Consider the following 20,001-nt stretch of genomic DNA (forward strand, 5'->3'; position numbering starts at 1 on the left):
ACTCTAGTAACAATCCCGATGGTCCAAGTGGCTGAAAGCCATATCAGTCCGAAAGCCTTAACAGAATAGTTTCCCCATCTCAAGGGAACAAGGGGCATCAGACTGTGATGTCAAGGTAATCATCCTCAACAAGCACAAAATTTCCTAGCTGTTCATACACAAAGCGTGTTCTTTTACAGTCAGCCTGCATCTGCTCCAATCATGACACATGTTGTGTGACACATCTGTGTTTACTTTTTAACTGGCTTTAACAAAAACTCTATAGGGCACATATTAGGGAGACCTAAAAGTTTAAATCATGGAAAAATGAGAAACAAGATCCTAACGGAAGCTAGAAACCAACGTAATTGTTTCATTTCCCCATTTCTACACCCAGCCCCACAGCAAGTCCCATCATCTCCACCTCCAATATCCAACCACTTCTCACCATCTAGTCCAAGCCACCACTCTCTCTTGCCTGGACAACTATAAGTGCCTCCTAATTGGGCTGCCAGCTTCCATTCCCTGTCCCCATAATCCATCCTCCCCCAGCAGCCAGAATGTCTCTTTACAATGTCGTCACAGCATCCTGCTTGAACCCTTCAAAGCTTCCTATTGCAGACTCCTTAGAGACTCCCAATGCGATCTAAGGCCCAATGCAATCTGGCCTGGAGAACCTTTTGAACCTAATCTTGAGCCATTCTTCCCTTGTTTTTCTCCTTTAAACATGTCAAGCTTAGTCCTGCACACAAGATGTGGCACCGGCATCTCTTGCTCGGGACACTTTCTTTGACTCTTCACAGGGCAATAGCTCCTTCCCATTATTCAGGTGTCAGTTTAATATTTCAGGCCTCCTGATCACCTTTTCTAAAATGTCCTCTTTCATCTGCTGCATCACAGGATGATGTTTTCTTGTTCTTATGGCACTTACCCCTATGTAAAATCAACATATTTCTTTATTTGCTCTTTTGGGTTTTTTTTTTTTTTTTTTTCTATCTTCCTCCTCCAGAAAGCAACTCCCATCACTGCAGGGGCCCACTGGTTTTAAATATTGCAGTCTCCCCAGCATCTATTACATTGTTTGTTACATAGTAATCCCCCAATAAACTTTTGTTGATGATGAGTGAGTATGGGAGTATCAGCATCAAGGAACTAAATCAGGACTTTAGTATTTTGGCTTGACATATGTCACCCTTAAATACTGTTTCATACCTAGTGGCAAGGTGATTATATCAGGGCTTCTCTTCATTTTAACATACATGCAAATTTCCTGGGGATCTCGGTTAAAATACAGATTCTGATTTCTAACAAGATGCCTCCCAAGTATTCAGACAATATTTGGATAGGAGTCACCCTTGAATCCCGTGATAGAATAATGACCTCCTAAAGATGTCTACTTCCTAATCCCCTGAACCTGTGAATATTTTACGTTACGTCGCAAAAGGGAATTAAAGTTGCAGATGGAATTGAGGATGCTAATCCATTAGCATCCCTTAAATTTGGGAGATTATCCAGATGGGCCCAATGTTATCATAAGTGTCCTTAAATGTGGGACGGTAGGAGAACTATGTGAGAAGATTCCATGTCAAAGTAATGGAGTGGGAAGGATTGTATAGACACTGCTGGCTTTGAAGATGGAAAAGGGAGCCGGAAGCCAAGGAATGTGGGTAGGCTGTGGAAAGTGGAGAAAGCAAGGAAATGTATTCTCCCCTAGAGCCTTCAAAAGAAGTACAGCCTTGCTGACACCTTGGTTATAGCCAGTGAGACCTGCATTTGACCTGTAGAACTGTAAGATAATGTTTATGTTGTTGAAAGCCACTAGGTTTGTAGTAATTTTTTACAGCAGCAATAGGAAACTAGAACAAACCTCCTCCCAAAGAATGTCTGCAAGGACAGTGTTCTCTGGCCTCTTGGTTCAGTAACAGAGGAGGAAAGGGCAGAAGTGTTAGCAGGCTGGTTATATGTAACTATTTTAGTTTCAGTTGGAATGTCCACCTATTTCAACCTGCAACCTGCGAGTTGATAGACTTCCCTTCCCCTAAAAGAATAATATCACCATGATTCTCAGCATCTTGAGATCTAAAAGAATGGATCTCAAAAGTGTGGTGTCTGGACTAGCAGCATCAGAATCACCTGGGAACATGTTAAAAATGCAAGTTCTGGGGCTTCCCTGGTGGCGCAGTGGTTGGGAGTCCGCCTGCCGATGCAGGGTACACGAGTTCATGCCCCGGTCTGGGAAGATCCCACATGCTGCGGAGCGGCTGGGCCCGTGAGCCATGGCCGCTGAGCCTGCACGTCTGGAACCTGTGCTCCACAACAGGAGAGGCCACAACAGTGAGAGGCCTGCGTACCACAAAAAAAACAAAAGAAAAAAAAAAAAAGAAAATTCTCAGGACCCACACCAGACATAACTCAATAAGAAACTTTGGAGGTGCCACTCATGATCTGTTTCAACAAGCCCTTCAGGTCCGGTTTTAGAACCATTTATCTAACATAGCACATCTACCACTGTGTTTCATATTGTCCACACATTCAGGGCACGTAATTTTTCTGTAGTTTTCAAACAGCTTTTTCTTGGGCACTAAATATTTCTTTGTTCTCTCCAAAACCATCAGCTACAACAAGAAACAGACTATTCCATCAAAGTGGAGGTAGTTTCAAGTCCCTACTTTGGATTAGAATATAATATAAAAATCAGTACCGATTTGCAAATAGTGTCAGGGCTGCGAGCCAGAGACCATACTTCTCTGTGTTTCAGGCCAGAAAAGGAGATTGTAGGGCATAGACTTCCCCCATTCTTTCTCCCCTGTCCACAAACTGCTTGGGCTGCCCTTAGGAAGTCAGCTGCATGTGATAACAGAAACCAAGGTCTGATGCGGAAGCTGCTCATTGCAGCCGCCAACTGGAATAATAGACTGTGAATTTTTAAAAAATCTTTTTCATAAAAATCTTCAGAAGCCAAACCATAGAGGGAAAGAGAGTAGATAAGCGTCTTCCTTTATCTGAGGTTGTTAGAAAACAAGCTAGTGTGTTAATATATAAAATCTGATAGTTACACTTATAAAGGAATTCTCTTCAAAATCAGATATCAGTTCTAAAGCAGAAGCATGAGCATTTTAATAAATGATACAATCCTTCTTTGCCTCTCCCTTTTTATCCCCTCTTCCATGTCTTACCAACATCTAGTGACTTTGTTCTGAGTAGATACAGCTCCTCTCTTAAACCGTGGAGTTTTCATAATCAATAAAACATTTTGGGGGGTTTTGTTTTCTATCAACCGACTAGCCATCAGTCACTTCAAATTTCTTTTTAATATTGTGAAATTATACCTTAATCTTTAATTCTTTTGCTCTTATCTGAGTTCTAGGTGTTAAGGACCTGAGAGAAGTTGATGGATCTATTTATTAATGGCTCCAGAGCCATTGTTTACAGGGGTAATCTTAAAAAGATGTATACCTTGGAAAATACAAAAGTCACAAAATGGCCACAAGCAGTCAGAGGGTGGTTATGTGGTGGAAGTGAGACAAGCCTAGTTATATTACCTTATTGATTAGATTACTAATGGATTTCAGGAAACTCCCAGGTCCTTTTTTTTTTTTTTTTTTTTTTTTTTTTTTGCGGTACACGGGCCTCTCACTGTTGTGGCCTCTCCCGTTGCGGAGCACAGGCTCCAGACGCACAGGCTCAGCGGCTATGGCTCACGGGCCCAGCCGCTCCTCAGCATGTGGGATCATCCCGGACCGGGGCACGAACCCATGTCCCCTGCATCGGCAGGCAGACTCTCAACCACTGCTCCACCAGGGAAGCCCCCCAGGTCCTTTTTATTATCAATTGTCAGCACTGACAGAGACAGGGTCTAGAATAAAACTGCTTGGAAGAAAAAGGCAAACAAGTCACAGGCACCATCATCCCAACCACCAGCAATAATTAATGATACTTGAGCAGAGTTGCTAAAGATGTTCAAAACCCTTCCTTTTCAAAAAGGGCAGCCCTTTGAAGGAAGTCAGGAGAGTTAAACAAATTCAGGGCTCCCTGATCATTTAGGTTTTGCATTTTTGCTTCAATCGAGATAGCCCTTCCCTTCCCAGCTTCTCAGTATTCAAACTGTGGAACCCAATCCCTTCATTTGCAATGGAAATGAATAACCTACTTTGCTAGCTGAAGAAAGTCTCTAAGCAAAGATTGAAAAGCAGTCTTCTTTCCTCATCGTTTGAGCCAGGAGATGAGGCCAAAGACAAAAAGAAATGGGGCCGTAGCCACTTATGAAAGAGGGGCGGCAGGAGTTTGCAATTTTAATTCCAGGATTCAAGTGGACAGTAACAAAGGATAACGGGGGTTAAGAGAATCCTGCTCCTGCTTGCAGACGTCAGTGATATGGAATGATGGTTTGTCTTGGCAAAGAGCTTAATGATAAGGCTTTACTCGTTCTTTTGCCCGCATATTTCCTGGTTCCCCTTTCCAAAAACATACGGAAGTTCATATTACATGTTTATGGAAGAAAAATGATGAAAACATTATGACTGTATTCTGCACTTACTATATAGAGTTTGAAAAGTATACAGAGCTACAACACATAAAATAAAAAATCACAACCGTAATTCCCAGAAAATGATCAATTTGCTATCTTTACATGTTAATATGTTTTTTGTAAAACTAATCCTGAGTTAAGTTTTAAATTCAGTTTTTTGAACCTGACATTAAATAGTTAATCTCAATGCTAAAATGTAACATTATGAACAAAATTGGGAGGGGCGACTGTGTAAGAGAGCAAGCTAGCATTTTTATTCTGCCTCAATTTCTCATCTTTTTGAAAAGACTCTTTCGAATGTTTTAGGTTCCTGCTCTTGAACATGGCAATACCCACAGCAGAATGCTGTCTCTAGTGCTGCTATCACTATCTGGTTCGGTGGCTGCCTGGCTGGGAGCCTGGACATTTTTCAGCAAGTCTCCAAGAGGCAGAAATAACACAAACGCAGGAAGCACAACCATGGCCAAATTTGCCTTTGGTGACTACATTGGGTTGTATTTTCCACTGAAGTTTATTTTGTGTCATGTGGCAATCTCTGAAGCTTGTGTTGGGCTACAGCATACAACAGTATTTCTGGTTTGCCTTTGTCCAAATTGTAAGAATCACTTAGCAAAGAATGAGACGGGGTTTTCGGGTTTCCAGGAAAAGGATCAGATAGCCACTGAATTATGCTGTAAATCACTACTGAAATGAGGGAGAACTCTTATTACAACGAAAATTTGACATTCATTCTGTCTATGGATGCAGGGCATAACTCATTTCCACTCATCATGCTGTCCAATATGTCAATGCATATTACAGTTTATAAAATTAAATACAAAGTGTTTCTTCCGGCCAAATAGCGTGATAAGATTGAGGAACTCCTCTCTTGCTCAGCCCATTATTCATGACAAACGTCAGAATGTGGGTAATTCCCATCTGCTGAGCAGATGCAATTCAGACCACAAAGTGCAAAGTACACCTAAGCATTTTACAGTCAACTCTGGATCCACTTTTACTCATTAAAACTGAGCTGGGAGACTTACAGGATCAGGGAACCTTTAAAGGAGCAGGAACCCTGGCATCATCCCCCTACACCTGTCGCCCCCCCCATGTTAAGTCTTTCCCTGGTTAGCACTCACCCAGGAGCTGTAGTGACTAATTCTGGGTGTCCATCTGCATCTATCAGGGTCCCCTCTCTGTACTGTCAATGCACAGTGCCAGCTTCTGTCCTGGTGAAGCTTAAGATTCTATGTGTTCATTTAGTTAGAAGTCCAGTTTACATGGAAGTTTGCTATTCCTTAGTTTTATAAAAACACTATTCATGTTATATATTATGTGATAATGGTTTTTTTAAATCCTTACAATATATTATGATACAGTATTTCATGTTTGAGAAAACCAAGCTCTTCTTAGAAAATCAATTTATGTATCACACATAAAGTATGGCTTTATGCACACATAAAGTATGGCTGTTTGTACCATGCCAACTTCTTGGGTGTCCCTGTGGCTTCTAGACAAATTTGCAAACTGAGAAGGCTGGATATGGAATTCATTTCTTATCACCCACCTTATAGCTTTGTTAGGGCAGCTGAACAGTTGCTAAGCAGTCTGATCTAGGCTGGTGGGGGACTCTTTGGGGCTGAGAGGGAAAAGTACACAGATGATTTTTTTCCTTTTTTATGAGATAGGGAGGTCCATAGGTAACATTTAAGTTAAATTCTAAAAAATACATTATAATTAGCACTGACAAGTCACCATGTATATTAAATCAGTCTTCCCTTTCCTGACTAGGGACTGCCTAGATAACACTTTAGTGGTGGCCTTTGGATCTCCTAAACCAAATAATCCCTATACTTATTTTAGGTCTCTTCTAGACTTTAGATTCTTCTGTACATGAGGGACATTTGAGCACCTTTCCAAAGAACATAGCCTTGGCTCTCCACCCCAATACCATTGCAATTGTTCCACTCACCTTGCTGCCTCCGTGTTGTTTTGTCCTGAAATCTGTCTCCCATAAGCTCCCTAGTGGCCCTTAGGAGCATCATACCTTACACTTGCCTGCAACCTCCACTAAGTGCCCATTGCCTGCAGGGTGAATTTTAAGCTTCTTAAAATGGTTCACAAGGTGCCTGCCTGCTTCTTCATCACTCACCATTCCCCATTTTACATGTTCTACTCTTAGAGTCCCAACTCTTTGAGCTTTTGCCACAAAAACTACAGAAATATCTAGAATGTCCTTGTTAATATTTTCTTTGCCTGGTAAGCTTCTCACACTCTTCTTGCTTAATCCTTCCCCTCCAGAGTGCACAATAGGCAGCATCTATTCCCTCAAGCTCTCACCCACCTCAGTGTATGGCTGAGGCCTCTTTATTGTGCTCACACAGCAAACCATTAGGACAGGTCTTCTGTTAGAGGACAAAATTTGAATCAGTCAGCAGATAGGGGTAATCAACTTGACAATAACTTCTTCAGCTCTTTGTGCCCTTAATGCCAACAAGTCGAGTTCGAATGTTGCAGGCTACACTTTACCCTCATGTTGTAGTAACCCATTGCTTCAACAGGTGCATAAACTAATCATCTCCAAAAGTTCCTCTGGTAAAATCCATACGATTAAAATGTGATGAAATTTTAATATTTAGAATGCATACACCATTACTATAGTTGTTCATCTAACTTCTGAATTTTCTTTTCTAGTTCCTCACTTTATTGCACCATTAACTTACCTAATTTTATCCCAACACTATTTTACTGAACTCTTTTCTTCTTCCACATGCCAAAATCCTTCAGAGTTTCACTGATAGTCAGAAAGATCCTGCCTGTGGTGAGAAAAATATGGAAGATTTCTGTGGTATTTAGTTACCCTGTGTTACACATGGTTTATAGGTTGGCCAATTGCCTCTGTAAAGTGTCAGATAATAATATTTTAGGCTTTGTAGGCCATATGGTTTGTATCACAACTACTCAACTCTGCAGTTATAGAAAGAAAGCAGCTATAGACAATAGGCAAACAAATTAGTGTGGCTGTATTCTAATAAAACTTTATTTGCAAAAGCAGGTGGCCTGGGACCACAGTTTGCTGACTCCCTGGGTCATTTGGAGACTTATTTCTGTGCAGAAAGATTTAGTCAGGTTTTTTCAGATATAGAAACATTTTCCAAGTAGCTTGTTTCCAGAGAATAGTCTTTCTAATCAAACATGGTCCTGAGGTAAATACTTTGAAGGATACTTGTACCATACCTTACCATGCAGTTTTATCAGAAACAGAAGCTGAGGGAATAAGGTTATGTAAAGATTCATTTACTTTAATGACAACTCTCACAGCTCAGCATATCAGGAGTTGCATCCCAAGTGAACCGGAAATTTCCGTATGCTGCCCTGGCACCCAATAATGAGAGCTATAAAAGTGTTCATGCTCTTTACCAGTATGTTAATTTTAAGGAACTATTCCACAGCAATGACTCCAATGAAACAAAATCCCTTGTGTGCCCAGTGATGTTTAGAACAGAATTCATCAACACTAAAATTCTAAAGTAAGCCATTTGGGAAACGGAAAAATAACATGGAGGAATTCTGTAGAATTTTTTTTATGTGGTATTTGTGTGGAGTGTACTGATCCTTGGAAATGTGTGCATTAAAAATTACAAGTGAGGGCTTCCCTGGTGGCTCAGTGGTTGAGAGTCCGCCTGCCGATGCAGGGGACACGGGTACGTGTCCCGGTCCGGGAAGATCCCACATGCTGCCGAGCAGCTGGGCCCGTGAGCCATGGCCGCTGAGCCTGCACATCCAGAGCCTGTGCTCTGCAACGGGAGAGGCCACAACAGTGAGAGGCCCACATACCGCAAAAAAAAAAAAAAAAAGAAAAGAAAAAAAATTACAAGTGAGAAAAGTCAAGTGGAAAGTATGTTTACCTGATCTCAAACATAAAAATCAATATACATGAACTCTGTCATTCATTATTCATTAAATGCTTATTGAATAAGCACCCACTATGGGCAAAGCTCTGCTCTAAGCACTGGAAGACAGCAATGAATAAAATAGACCAAAATTCCTGCCCTCACAGAGCCAAGTATTCTTATGGGAGGGAGGCAGGTATTGAAGATCAAAGAGATTTTAGCAATTACTATATCTGGAAGTTTAATATCATGAGATGTCTCCCCCATAAAACAACTTATATAAAAAAGCTTTCCACCTGTTGATATGTTTGGTTTTATTTTAGGAATAAGACTTCTTCTGATCCTTTCATTCAACCAGTGTTTGTTGAGTTCTTACTATGTGCCATGCTCTCTTCCAGGCACAGGAAACATAGTGTGAACAAAATATGGAAGCAAGCCTAGTCTCTTGGAGCTACAGTCTAGTGAAGGAGACAGAATATAAGATAAATAAATAAAATATATTCAAGGTTAGATGGTGACCAAGGGGCAGAGTTAAGGAGGAAAGCAGGATATGAATGTTGGGAGAAAGGATACTTTCAGATTTGGTTGTCAAGAAGGACTCCTTGAGCAGGTGACTTTGGAGTAAATACCTTAAAAAAATGAATGCACTAACAGTGTGATGGCGTGGGGGAGGTCATTCTGGGCAGAGGGATCAGCATGTACAAAGACCCTGGGGTGAGAATGTGCCTGGAGTACTCAAGGAACATCAAGGAGGCCAGCGGCTAGAGTTCAGTGAGTGAAGGAAAGAGAAGTAGAAATGAGATGGAAGGTGTAACAGGGATCAGATCACAACTGGCCTTTGAAGTCATTGGAAGGATATTGGCTTTTATTCTAATGATGAGAAGATATTGAAGAGCTTTGAGTAAAGGAGAGAGGTGATCAGGTTTGTTTTAATATAACTCCTGCTGTTGAGAATAGACAACAAATACAGGGAGGCTTTTAGGAGACTGTTGCCATAATGCAGGTTAGAGAAGATAGCTTGGACCAGCAGGGTGAGTGAGAGCAGCATCTTGAGCTGTGGTAGCACAAAGGGAGGATGGAGGTGTGGCAGGAACCAGCATTCCCGTTGCCAGAGCCCACCTGCCACAGAGGGTGAGATGCTCAGGAGCAACAACCATTCCTGAACTGTTGCTGTATCTCCAGTGGAAAGCATAAAGTCAGGCACATACTAGGTGCTTAAATTAGGTTGATTAAATGTTGTAAAACAAAAGAGGAATGTGAAACGAAATCTGTTTTACAGCTGTCTCCTGCTACAGAACACTCTCCTCACCACTTTGTCTGCAGTCATTTTCCATCCTTTGGTTATTTATTTATTTATTCTCTTATGAAAATATTTTAATTGTTAACTGTCAAAATAAAACTAACTCAAAATTTTATAAAACAACAACCCCAGGAAGAACTTGACAACAGAGAGGACAGTAGAAAAAAAGTTAAAATCATCTCAAATCCTACCACCCACTAGAAATATTTTGATGTATATACTCCAGAATTTTTTTTTTTTTGGCCACATTACATAGCTTGCGGGTCTTAGTTCCCTGAACAGCGATCAAACTTGGGCCCTCGGCCATGAAAGCCTGGAGTCCTAACCACTGGACAGCCAGGGAATTCCCTTTTACTCCAGAATTTTAAACAAAGAATATTTTTAAATGTCGGTTTGTTACTGTCAGATAAAAAGAACCTATACTTACACCATGTGGAAAATAACTCCTTCCTTGTTTATCAGGAAAGTCTTTCAAAATAGCACATAAATTAGCTACTACACATTGTATATGCAAAACTATGTGTTTATATATAGGATTAACCCACTCCACCCCGTGCAGGGAAGCCAAAGCTTTCATCAGGGTTTCAAAAGATACTGTGACTTAAATGGGTTGAGAACCACTGCTTTAGATTATAAATTCAATTCAAACAGCTCTTTGCAGCCAGTCATTTCTTCATTAAGGAAAATTTTGAAGGACTTATTAAAAATCAAATTCAACTTTGAAATTCTTAACACACATCTTCACTAAGGGAAAGTAACCACCTAAGACCAGATTTTATTTGTTTTACTTTGATTATTTATTTATGAATTAACACCTTCAACATTTGTTGATGTCCTAAGAAGGCTTCAGTTTTCAATGACCTATATTAAAATGATAGAATAGTAAAGATTCCATTGAACCATTTTTTCCTATCTCATACCTTTCTGAACTGAAGGCACCATTATTGCCTTCTACCATTAAAGAGCCTAAGACTGATTGTAACTGAATGTAATATTGTTTTTTTAGGGAACAACTTAATTCTTTATTGAAGACCTATAACATCTTTTATAGGAACCAGAAAAATCTGCATATTTTATATGGACAGGTAAGCCCATCAAAGAAATGCAGTACAGTTTGATTCACAGGAGAAAAAAATCCATAAAAGTACAGAGAAATCAGGATAACTTGGAGTCCATAATGCAAAACGTCTGGGAGAAGCGGGTGAATCTTTAACTTGATCATGATTTTTCAGTTTTAGACTATATTGCAAAATCCTAGTCCTGAAACATCTGTGACTTTCCAAGTGTTTTTTAGAATGGGAAAACATTTAAAACAACTTTAATGACATATTTGCTTTCTACTTTAAAAACGGAGTATGAACATCTTTTGAACAGCAATTCCATTAAAAATCTATCCTAGAAACAATTCAGCAAGCATTTTTAAGGTTGCAACTGGCAGGCTACTGTACAAAGTGGCCTTAGATTGGTTTTTTTAATGTCTCATCCTCCACAAGCCTTCCTACTCAGTCTTGTATTCTAATGGGACTCACTTCACATCTTTACAATATCTTCCTGGTCCTAGGGAAAATTAGAACTTTCTACCTACGTTTCAGATCTTCAAATGTGTACAGCATTGACTTTAGGCCACCATTGGCTTAAATCTGCAATTGGAACAGAAGGAAATTTATAAACCTCTCTGGCCTTTACTAGTGAGCTTAAATGATTTAGTTTGATTGGACATTTCAATTACCTTCCCAAATATAATTTCTTACAGAAGTAGGAAATAACTAATCCCTTTATAAAGAAATGGGCCTAAATTTTTTAAATGGCCTAATTTTAAATTATTTCAATATTATCCTGTATCTTAGATTTCTCATATAGGTAACTGTAAAAATATAAAATTTAAGAAAAGATCAAAACTTTAAGAAAATGATTTTATATTTTAATTCAGTTGTTTCCATAGAATTCATGATGTTAAGAAGTTCATTTCCTTTAGGAAAATGTTTGAATTTTGATGTGACAAGCATATAAGTTGAGGCATGTCATTTCCTATTCTGTGAATCAGTGCTCAATCTGCAAAAGTCATTTGATTATTTAGAATAAAGTGTCCTGTCTTACATAATTTTTTAAAACTGTATGAAGTAAAGTATACAGTGAGAATATCAGATTGCTTAATATTTCCATCTTTACTCACCACCAATAAAGTTAGAGTCTGGAATTTTCCAAGTCTCTGACTTAGTTACAATGATGGACACTGTTAAAAGGGGCAGTCCATGGAGAATAGCGTGTAGCTTTCTAAATCTCTGATTAATTAACTCAATGAATATTTATTGTATACAACACAGCAGACATTGTTCTAAAAGCTAGAGACATAGCAATGAAGAAACTAGACAATGTCCTGCCTTCATGCTGCTTACATTTTAGTAGTCAGAAAAGAAACAAAAAAGTAAACTGTGTATCCAATGGCAATAAAGGCTGTGGAGAGGGACTTCCCTGGTGGCACAGTGGTTAAGAATCTGCCTGTCAATGCAGGGGACATGGGCTCGAGCCCTGGTCTGGGAAGATCCCACATGCTGCAGAGCAACTAAGCCTGTGCGACACAACTACTAAGTTGCCTACTGCAGCTACGTGCTGCAGCTACTGAAGCCTGCGCACCTAGAGCCCGTGCTCTGCAACAAGAGAAGCCACCGCAATGAGAAGCCCATGCACCGCAGCAAAGAGTAGCCCCTGCTCGCCGCAACTAGAGAAAACCCACGTGCAGCAATGAAGACCCAATGCAGCCAAAAAAAGAAAGGCTGTAGAGAATAACAAAGCAGGGAAGAGGGCTTAGGAATCTAAGTGGATGGGGAAAGAGGAACATTTGACCAAAGACTGAAAGATGTCAGGGAGCAAATCTTGTAGGAGTCTGTGGGACACACATTCTAGGCACAGACATATCCAGCAGCCCAGTAAAGGTCCTGAGCCTGGCTGGTGTAACTGAGGTACGGTGGAGAAGCCAGTGCAGCAGGAACCTTGTGGGAATGGGGTAGTAGAGAACAAGGAAGCTATAGAGAGAACTGAGAAGGGGAGAGCACCAGAGCATGTAGGGTCTTATAGATCATTGTGAAGGCTTCAGCTTGTATTTGGAATGAGATGGAAAGCCACTGAGGAGTTGTGATATTATCTAAAGATTCATTTTAAAAGGATCTCTCTAATGAGCTTATGGTTACCGGGGGGGAAGGGGGGAGGGATAGTTAGGGAGTTTGGGATTGACATGTACACACTGCTATACTTAAAGTGGATAACCAACAAGGACCTACTGTACAGCACAGGAAACCTGCTCAATATTATGTAACAATCTAAATGGGAAAAGAATTTGAAAAAGAATAGATACATACATATGTATAGCTGAATCACTTTGCTGTACACCCAAAACTAACAACATTGTTAATCAACTATACTCCAATGTAAAATAAAAAGTTAAAAAAGTAAAAAATAAAACGATCTCTCTAGCTACTAGGAATACATAAAGGGGCAAGAGAAGAATGAGGTAGACCACAAAGAAACTATTGCAATAATCAGGCAAACAATGACAGTGGCATAAACTAGAATTGTGGTAGTACCCATGGTGAGTATAGCCATATTGGGGATATATTTTTAAGGTAAAGCTAATAAGATTTGCTAACATATTGGATTTTGAGAGGTTAAGTATGAAAGAAAGATTAATGGTGACTTTAAAAATGTTGACCTGAACAACTGGAAAGATGGGGGTTCTATTTACCAAGATGGGGAAGACTGGGAAAGGAAAATATTTACAGGAAGAAAGATCAAAAGTTAATTAGGAACATACTAAATTTGATGTCAAGTTTGACAACTGAAGTTTAGGGGAAGGTTTGGGCTGTATATATAAAGTTGGGAGCTATTAGTTTAGAGATGGTGCATAAGGATCATTGAGATCACCAAGGGTATTGGTGTAGATCTAGAAGAGAAAAGGCCTGAAGATTGAGACAATGAGATTAGATAAGTATAAACAAGCCTTCAGGGATAATTTATTTAGTTAATTTCAAAAGGGATGATTTCTTTTTTTTAATTAAATTTATTTATTTATTTACGGCTGCACTGGGTCTTCGTTGCTGCGCACGGGCTTTCTCTAGTTGCGGCGAACGGGGGCTACTCTTGGTTGCAGTGTGCAGGCTTCTCACTGTAGTGGCTTCTCTTGTGGAGCACAGGTTCTAGGTGCACAGGCTTCAGTAGTTGTGGCGCTCAAGCTCAGTAGTTGTGGCTTACGGGCTCTAGAGCACAGGCTCAGTAGTTGCAGCACACAGGCCTCGTTGCTCCATGGCATGTGGAGTCCTCTCAGACCAGGGCTTGAACCCATGTCCCCTGCATTGGCAGGCAGATTCTCAACCTCTGCACCACCAGGGAAGTCCTATAGATGGTTTCTGAAATTAAAAAATATTCTGATATTCCTTACATGAGAAAACCTCATTTTCTGATAATAGTTGGAGTATTTCTTCTTGAAAGCAAAAGTTAGATAACCTCAGAAGAGCAGTTATTCTATGAGTTTTTGATATAAGGGATTCATTGTAGTATAATTAAGCCACGACAATATGTTATACATCAATAACTAAAATGTAGGCTCTGCATCATGTACTACCCTTTCAGAGAGCAAATTATGTTTGGCTGTTAAGGACAACTGATTGGTACCTGACCTCACAGTGATCTGAAATATGAACTCAAAAGGGGGGAGAAAGAGCAAAACTTTGTTTCAGGAGTGACTCCAAAGTAGGTTTGTCAGCCAAAGAAATAATAAGCAATAACATTTATTGAGCACTTTAAATACGAGGTCCTATGAATCAAGGATTGTTATGATTTCATTCTTCAGAAGAAGCAGCCCAGGTTTATAGGTTTGACCTCTTGTCCAAGAGAACACGCCTAGGAAATGGCAGAGCCAGAGTTCAAACACAGGTCTGTCTGATTCCAGAGTCTGGAGTTTTCATTACACTCTCAAATAATAATTGAGTCATTTATGTTTATATTTATTATGTTTTCTGATTATTGATTTTTCATAATAACAAGTAGTTATTGCATGTTAGAGTAGTTATTGGATAGTTGGAATATTCTTTCTATATTTCCCAAATTTATTATAATAATAACACTACTTTAATAACAGACTTTTACATATATAAGAGAGAAATAAATTAGAAAATACATTCTATGGGAATGTGCTTTGGTATTAATATCTACATCCACAGGATAAATAAGTGTTCAATCCTGTTTACTAATTTTTCTTTGCATAGAATTTCCTTCTTTTGTTATAATAGTTCCAACTTAAAAGAGATTACTCAAGTGCTATTGATTTTTTTCAAAAATATAATTTGTTGTGTATTTTACAGTGTTTTTACATACATTATTTCACTTCTTCTGCATACGTTTGTGAGCTAAATTTTTCCTGTTCAGAAATGAGAAAATAGCCACTAAACTAACAATAGCTGTTCTTCTGAATTCTACTTTAGAACAGTTTTTAATTCTGCTTTAATTTTACACTAAATAGAATTAGAGAATTAAAATTCCACTTAATTGAAGAAGCAGAGTTCAGAAAATATTTTAGCGTACTGTGCCCTCTGGTGGGCATGTCATTACCATTATGACTTATAATAGCTGGTTATAGCTGTTTTCAAAAGTAAAAGAATGTTTCAAAAGTAGAAATGTTTTGTAGATAAATTTAAAAGCCAAACAGTCCCACCTGGGAATTTATTTTTTATCTATTAAGATGTCTTACAGACTTCATTTCTCCATCTTCAGTTAAAACATTTGCCTTCTATAAAAAATACAAAAACAGTGTTTGTGATGATTGGTTTCTTCCCTAGACTGACGATGGTAAACTAATTGTTGAAGGAACGCTGGACATTTTCTGGGGAGTAAAGCAGCCTATACAACTGAAAATACAAGATGAGAAGCAAATCCCTTCTTTCACTGTGCTAAAGTCACCAGATGTCTTTTCCAAAAGGTGAGCTACCTTTTATGATTTTAGTTCCTTAGAAAATGATCTTCATATTTACCTTTTTTGTGTGCCTCAAGGATGAAAGCTCTAAAATTTATATACAACCTCATTTAATTCCTCATCAACTCTAGGACATATGTGTCCAGAAACCAGGTCTCTGAGATGTTAGGTAGTTTGTGCAAGATCCCCAATTACCATGAAGCAGAACTGGACTGGACCTCAGGTCTGTGGGCGCCAGCTCTGGCTCTTGACCTCTCTGCTGTATTCCTTCTCTTCTGGGAGACTGCATTCTTTCACTAGAAAAAACAAAATGTAAAGGCAAGATTTCATTAGCCCTGGTCTTATCACCAAAAAGAGGGGGATAAAATTTAAATTTCTCCTCTTCTTAGAACAAAGGGCTTTTCCGTTGTTCTGGAGTTTTCATTACACTGCTTTCTGGAAAGGAGACTTAATTATGTTCCATCTGATTGCTGTGTCCTGTTAGGACCAGGACAAAGTGCATGTGAAGTACAGTAAATGCACAAAACAGTACTCTGTGTGGGTTTATGCAACTGTACCTTGAATACATAAATTGGGCTGAGATATATATTTTAATTATCCTTAACAATTTTTAGAAAAATTAATAAATATTCCCAAGGAAATCACAGATATAAATATTGTTTTCTTCCTCTCTCCCTTCTCCCCTTCCTTTTTAATCCTTGACTTTCTAACACATCTCCTTTTCGCGTGTACTTGGAGGTATCAAGCGTTCTCTGCATCCATCCTTCTATCCATAACTAGATGGGCTGGAGTTCTAGCAGGAGAGAGGATGGAGAGAGAGCAGCCAGGACCTTTTCCTCAATCTGACCTTTGGTCATAACAGAGGAAAATCAGGTATCACTTTGAGGGAAGCCCCACTTTTCCTTTGGGGAAAACACTGAAGTCCCACTATGATTTGCACCTTGCCAATCTTTCTCAAATGTGAGGTTCCAGCAATTCTGAACATTTTATAATTCCCTACACATGTCATGCAGTTTCTTAGTTTCCTGACTCTCTGCCTGGAAGCCTATCTGCTTCTCGACATCCATTTGCTAGACTCTTCCACCAATCCTTTAAGATTCAGGTCGGTAACACGTTCTCCAGAGAGCCTTTTCTGACCCTGTAGTAGGTGCCCTGACAACTTTTCTATATCCCTTTCAGAGCACGCCATTAACTGTATTTTTATACCCCTGCCTCCCCCTCTAGCCTGTGAGCTCCTCAAGGGTAAGGAGCATGCTTTATTTATCTTTATCCTGGTGCTCAGCAATGTGTCGGCACAAAGAGAGGACTCAGAATTTAGTATCAAATGAAGCCCACAGAATCCTGGTGGTTAAATTACCTCTGCTCTGTTGGGTAAACTGTCTCTCCATCTACCACTTCTGATTAGTCTCCCATCCAAGCTAATGAAGGGCAAAGGGCCCAGTACTTATGAAGAGCAGAAGAGAAACCACAGACTTAGGCAGCCTGATGAAGCCCTGCATCCCTCACATTCAGGTATTAGAAGATTGATGGGGCTAATGATTCTAAATGATGAGGAGCATCATTTAAAAGTAAAAATTACCCCTGGGCCCTGCTTTTAGGAAACTGTACAAGATATGAATTTGGCAGAATTAGCTATCATTCTTCATATTACCTAAGAACTCATTGCAAAGTTCTCTGAGCAGCCAGCTCTTTCTGATGCATTTAAATTATTTGAATCATGAATGCTTGATTAATATGGAACACTATGGGAAGATGTCAAAGAGTTGCAGTAAGCTACCTGTATTAGCACATTAAGCTATCACGATTTTGAATGGATATCCCAACATATTTTCTTTAATTTCTCAAATTAAAATTCAAACCCTTATTCCTAGAAACACTGAATTTGAGGATGAGTTTCAGAAGCCCAGGTAGACAAGGCATATTGATGCCTTTCCATATTCTGTGGCAGATTATAAATTAATCTCCTTATGATGTGACTTCCATAGAATCCATTTACCTTTTCTTATTGTTTATCAGAACAGTGCTGTGAAACAAACATAAATTATCTCCTTTAGTTTAAAGCTGAGAAAAAAAATAATAAAGTTGAGAAAGACTACCCTAGAAAACTTTGCTTGCCCTTTACCACAGTAATGAGATTTACTGGGAGAATATTTGAAGTGCAGTGTATCAGATTTTTCTGGTGGGTAAGAATTGTCAGAAAAAGATCCTTGGTCTCTGATTCCCTAGTGGGGTGCAGAACCACTTTGTTTCAATCCATTCCTAGACACCCTCACTCTGGTTGCCACCCTCAAGGTGGTATTCGTTTAAACTCTGAGCCTTGAATGAAATTGTGTAAGGAAATGGACTATTCCCTCACTCCCTAACAATTCTTATTGTTCTCTTTCCCACACTGGGTTTCTGAGGGCAGGACTTATACCTCTACTCTCTCAGGATCACAGATTAAATATCTCCAGTGGATGGATATGGAACGTGGAATGAAAGACGTGGAAGTTGTGTACTCAGCTGCAGGAAGGGCTGCAATCTTTTCTTTCAATTCACCGTTGGGGAGAATCATCAGTTTGTCAAGCTAGTTTGTTTTAGTTATCTTTGAAATGAGTCACACTGAATCAGCTTAATGGGAGTGGTATACGTTTAAAAATAAATCAGGTTGAGCTGTGACCACTTGTGATCTTTTATGGAAACAATTCTACGGACAGTACTTTGATCTCTCATATCTGGTCCAAGTATTTTGTTTTGGAAAGTTTTCCAAAAAAAAAACAGCTTTATTGAGGTTATGTTTGCTTGCACCAGTTTTCATTTCTGCTTTTAATGTCTTTCCAAAGTCTGCTTTGACATGCGTTGGACAAGTCATGGCAGAATGGCATAAAGAGCAAAAACTGGACAGGTATACATTTGAATGGCATCAATAGTGTTTTTTCTTTGACCATGTGGGTAGAGAAGTGGCCGCCTTCTATGTGTCTATCAAATTTCTACCTCCTATTTATTTTGCAGCTCATTAGAAAACCTCCCCACAGTTTAAATTTGCTAACGATTTATATCCTGAAGCTTGATCAGGGCAACGCTAACAGTCCTGTGCTTAAGCAAGTTAAACTGTTTGGTAGTACATGAAGTCCCAACGAGTTTTCTTTGGAAAACTTTGGGTAACTGCCTTCAAGCTTAGTCACTTGCACAGTTGTATGTGGAGGCGCTTCAAATTACACAATCCAGAGCTGAAAACGGGTGGGTTTTGGGGTGATGGGGGGGTTGTTTATTTTTGCTAAGATGGTAGGAAGAAAAATGGGCCAAACACTGACCATATTGAGGCATGTTTGTTTCTCTGTATTTGTGTGACACCATTAAGCTGAGAGAAGGTGAGGACAGGGGTGAAGTTGGGCAGGATTACCAAGAATTTATAGCACATCACTGGTCTGGTGTGCTTGGGCTCTCTCATCTTCCCCCATGGGAGATAGCATTGGGGTGCTTTGCATTTTTAGTTGCCATTTTTCGTTTGTATTCTGTCTTTTCCATTGCCAACACTCTTTCTATGACAATCACATCTGCCTTTTTAAATTAATCTTCTATAGATTGGGGAAAATTGATCATTTTATCTATCATAAGAATAACTAGAGGGCTTCCCTGGTGGAGCAGTGGTTGAGAGTCCGCCTGCCGATGCAGGGGACATGGGTTCGTGCCCCGGTCCAGGAAGATCCCACATGCCGTGGAGCGGCTGGGCCCGTGAGCCATGGCCACTGAGCCTGCACGTCCGGAGCCTGTGCTCCGTAATGGGAGAGGCCACAACAGTGAGAGGCCCATGTACTGGAAAAAAAAAAGAATAACTAGAAAAGGGAGCCCTCCTACACTGTTGATGGCAATGTAAATTGGTGCAGCCACTATGGAGAACATTATGGAGGTTCCTTAAAAAACTAAAAATAGAGTTACCATATGATATTGCAATCCCACTCCTGGGCATATATCCATAAAAGATTAAAACTCTAATTTGAAAAGATACATGAACCCCAATGTTCATAGCAGCACTATTTACAGTAGCTAAGACTTGGAAGCAACCTAAATGTCCATTGAAAGATGAATGTATAAAGATGATGTGGTGTGTATATATATATATATATATATATATACACACACATATATATATATAATGGAACATTACTCAGCCATAAAAAAGAATTAAATAATTCCATTTGCAGCAACATGGATAGACCTGGAGAACATCATACTGAGTGAAGTAAGTCAGACAAAGACAAATACCAAAAATATCACTTATATGTGGAATCTAAAAAAAATGATACAAATGAACTTATTTACAAAACAGAAATAGACTCACAGACACAGAAAACAAACTTACAGTTACCAAAGTGGA

General features: G+C 39.4%; 1 protein-coding gene across 1 annotated transcript in view; it reads left to right on the forward strand.

Annotated features, from left to right (window-relative positions):
• RASSF6 (Ras association domain family member 6) overlaps positions 1-20,001 on the forward strand; it is a gene marked incomplete at its 3' end in the record, with an annotated part of 58,139 nt that overhangs the window by 20,246 nt on the left and 17,892 nt on the right. Inside the window, exons 3-4 of the mRNA XM_082639478.1 lie at positions 10,689-10,767; positions 15,511-15,650. Coding sequence (XP_082495604.1) covers positions 10,689-10,767; positions 15,511-15,650 — 219 coding nt within the window. The remainder of the gene's footprint in view (positions 1-10,688; positions 10,768-15,510; positions 15,651-20,001) is intronic.

Source organism: Mesoplodon mirus (genome assembly GCF_964341445.2).
Source record: "Mesoplodon mirus genome assembly, chromosome: 2".
Taxonomy (NCBI): Eukaryota; Metazoa; Chordata; class Mammalia; order Artiodactyla; family Ziphiidae; genus Mesoplodon; species Mesoplodon mirus.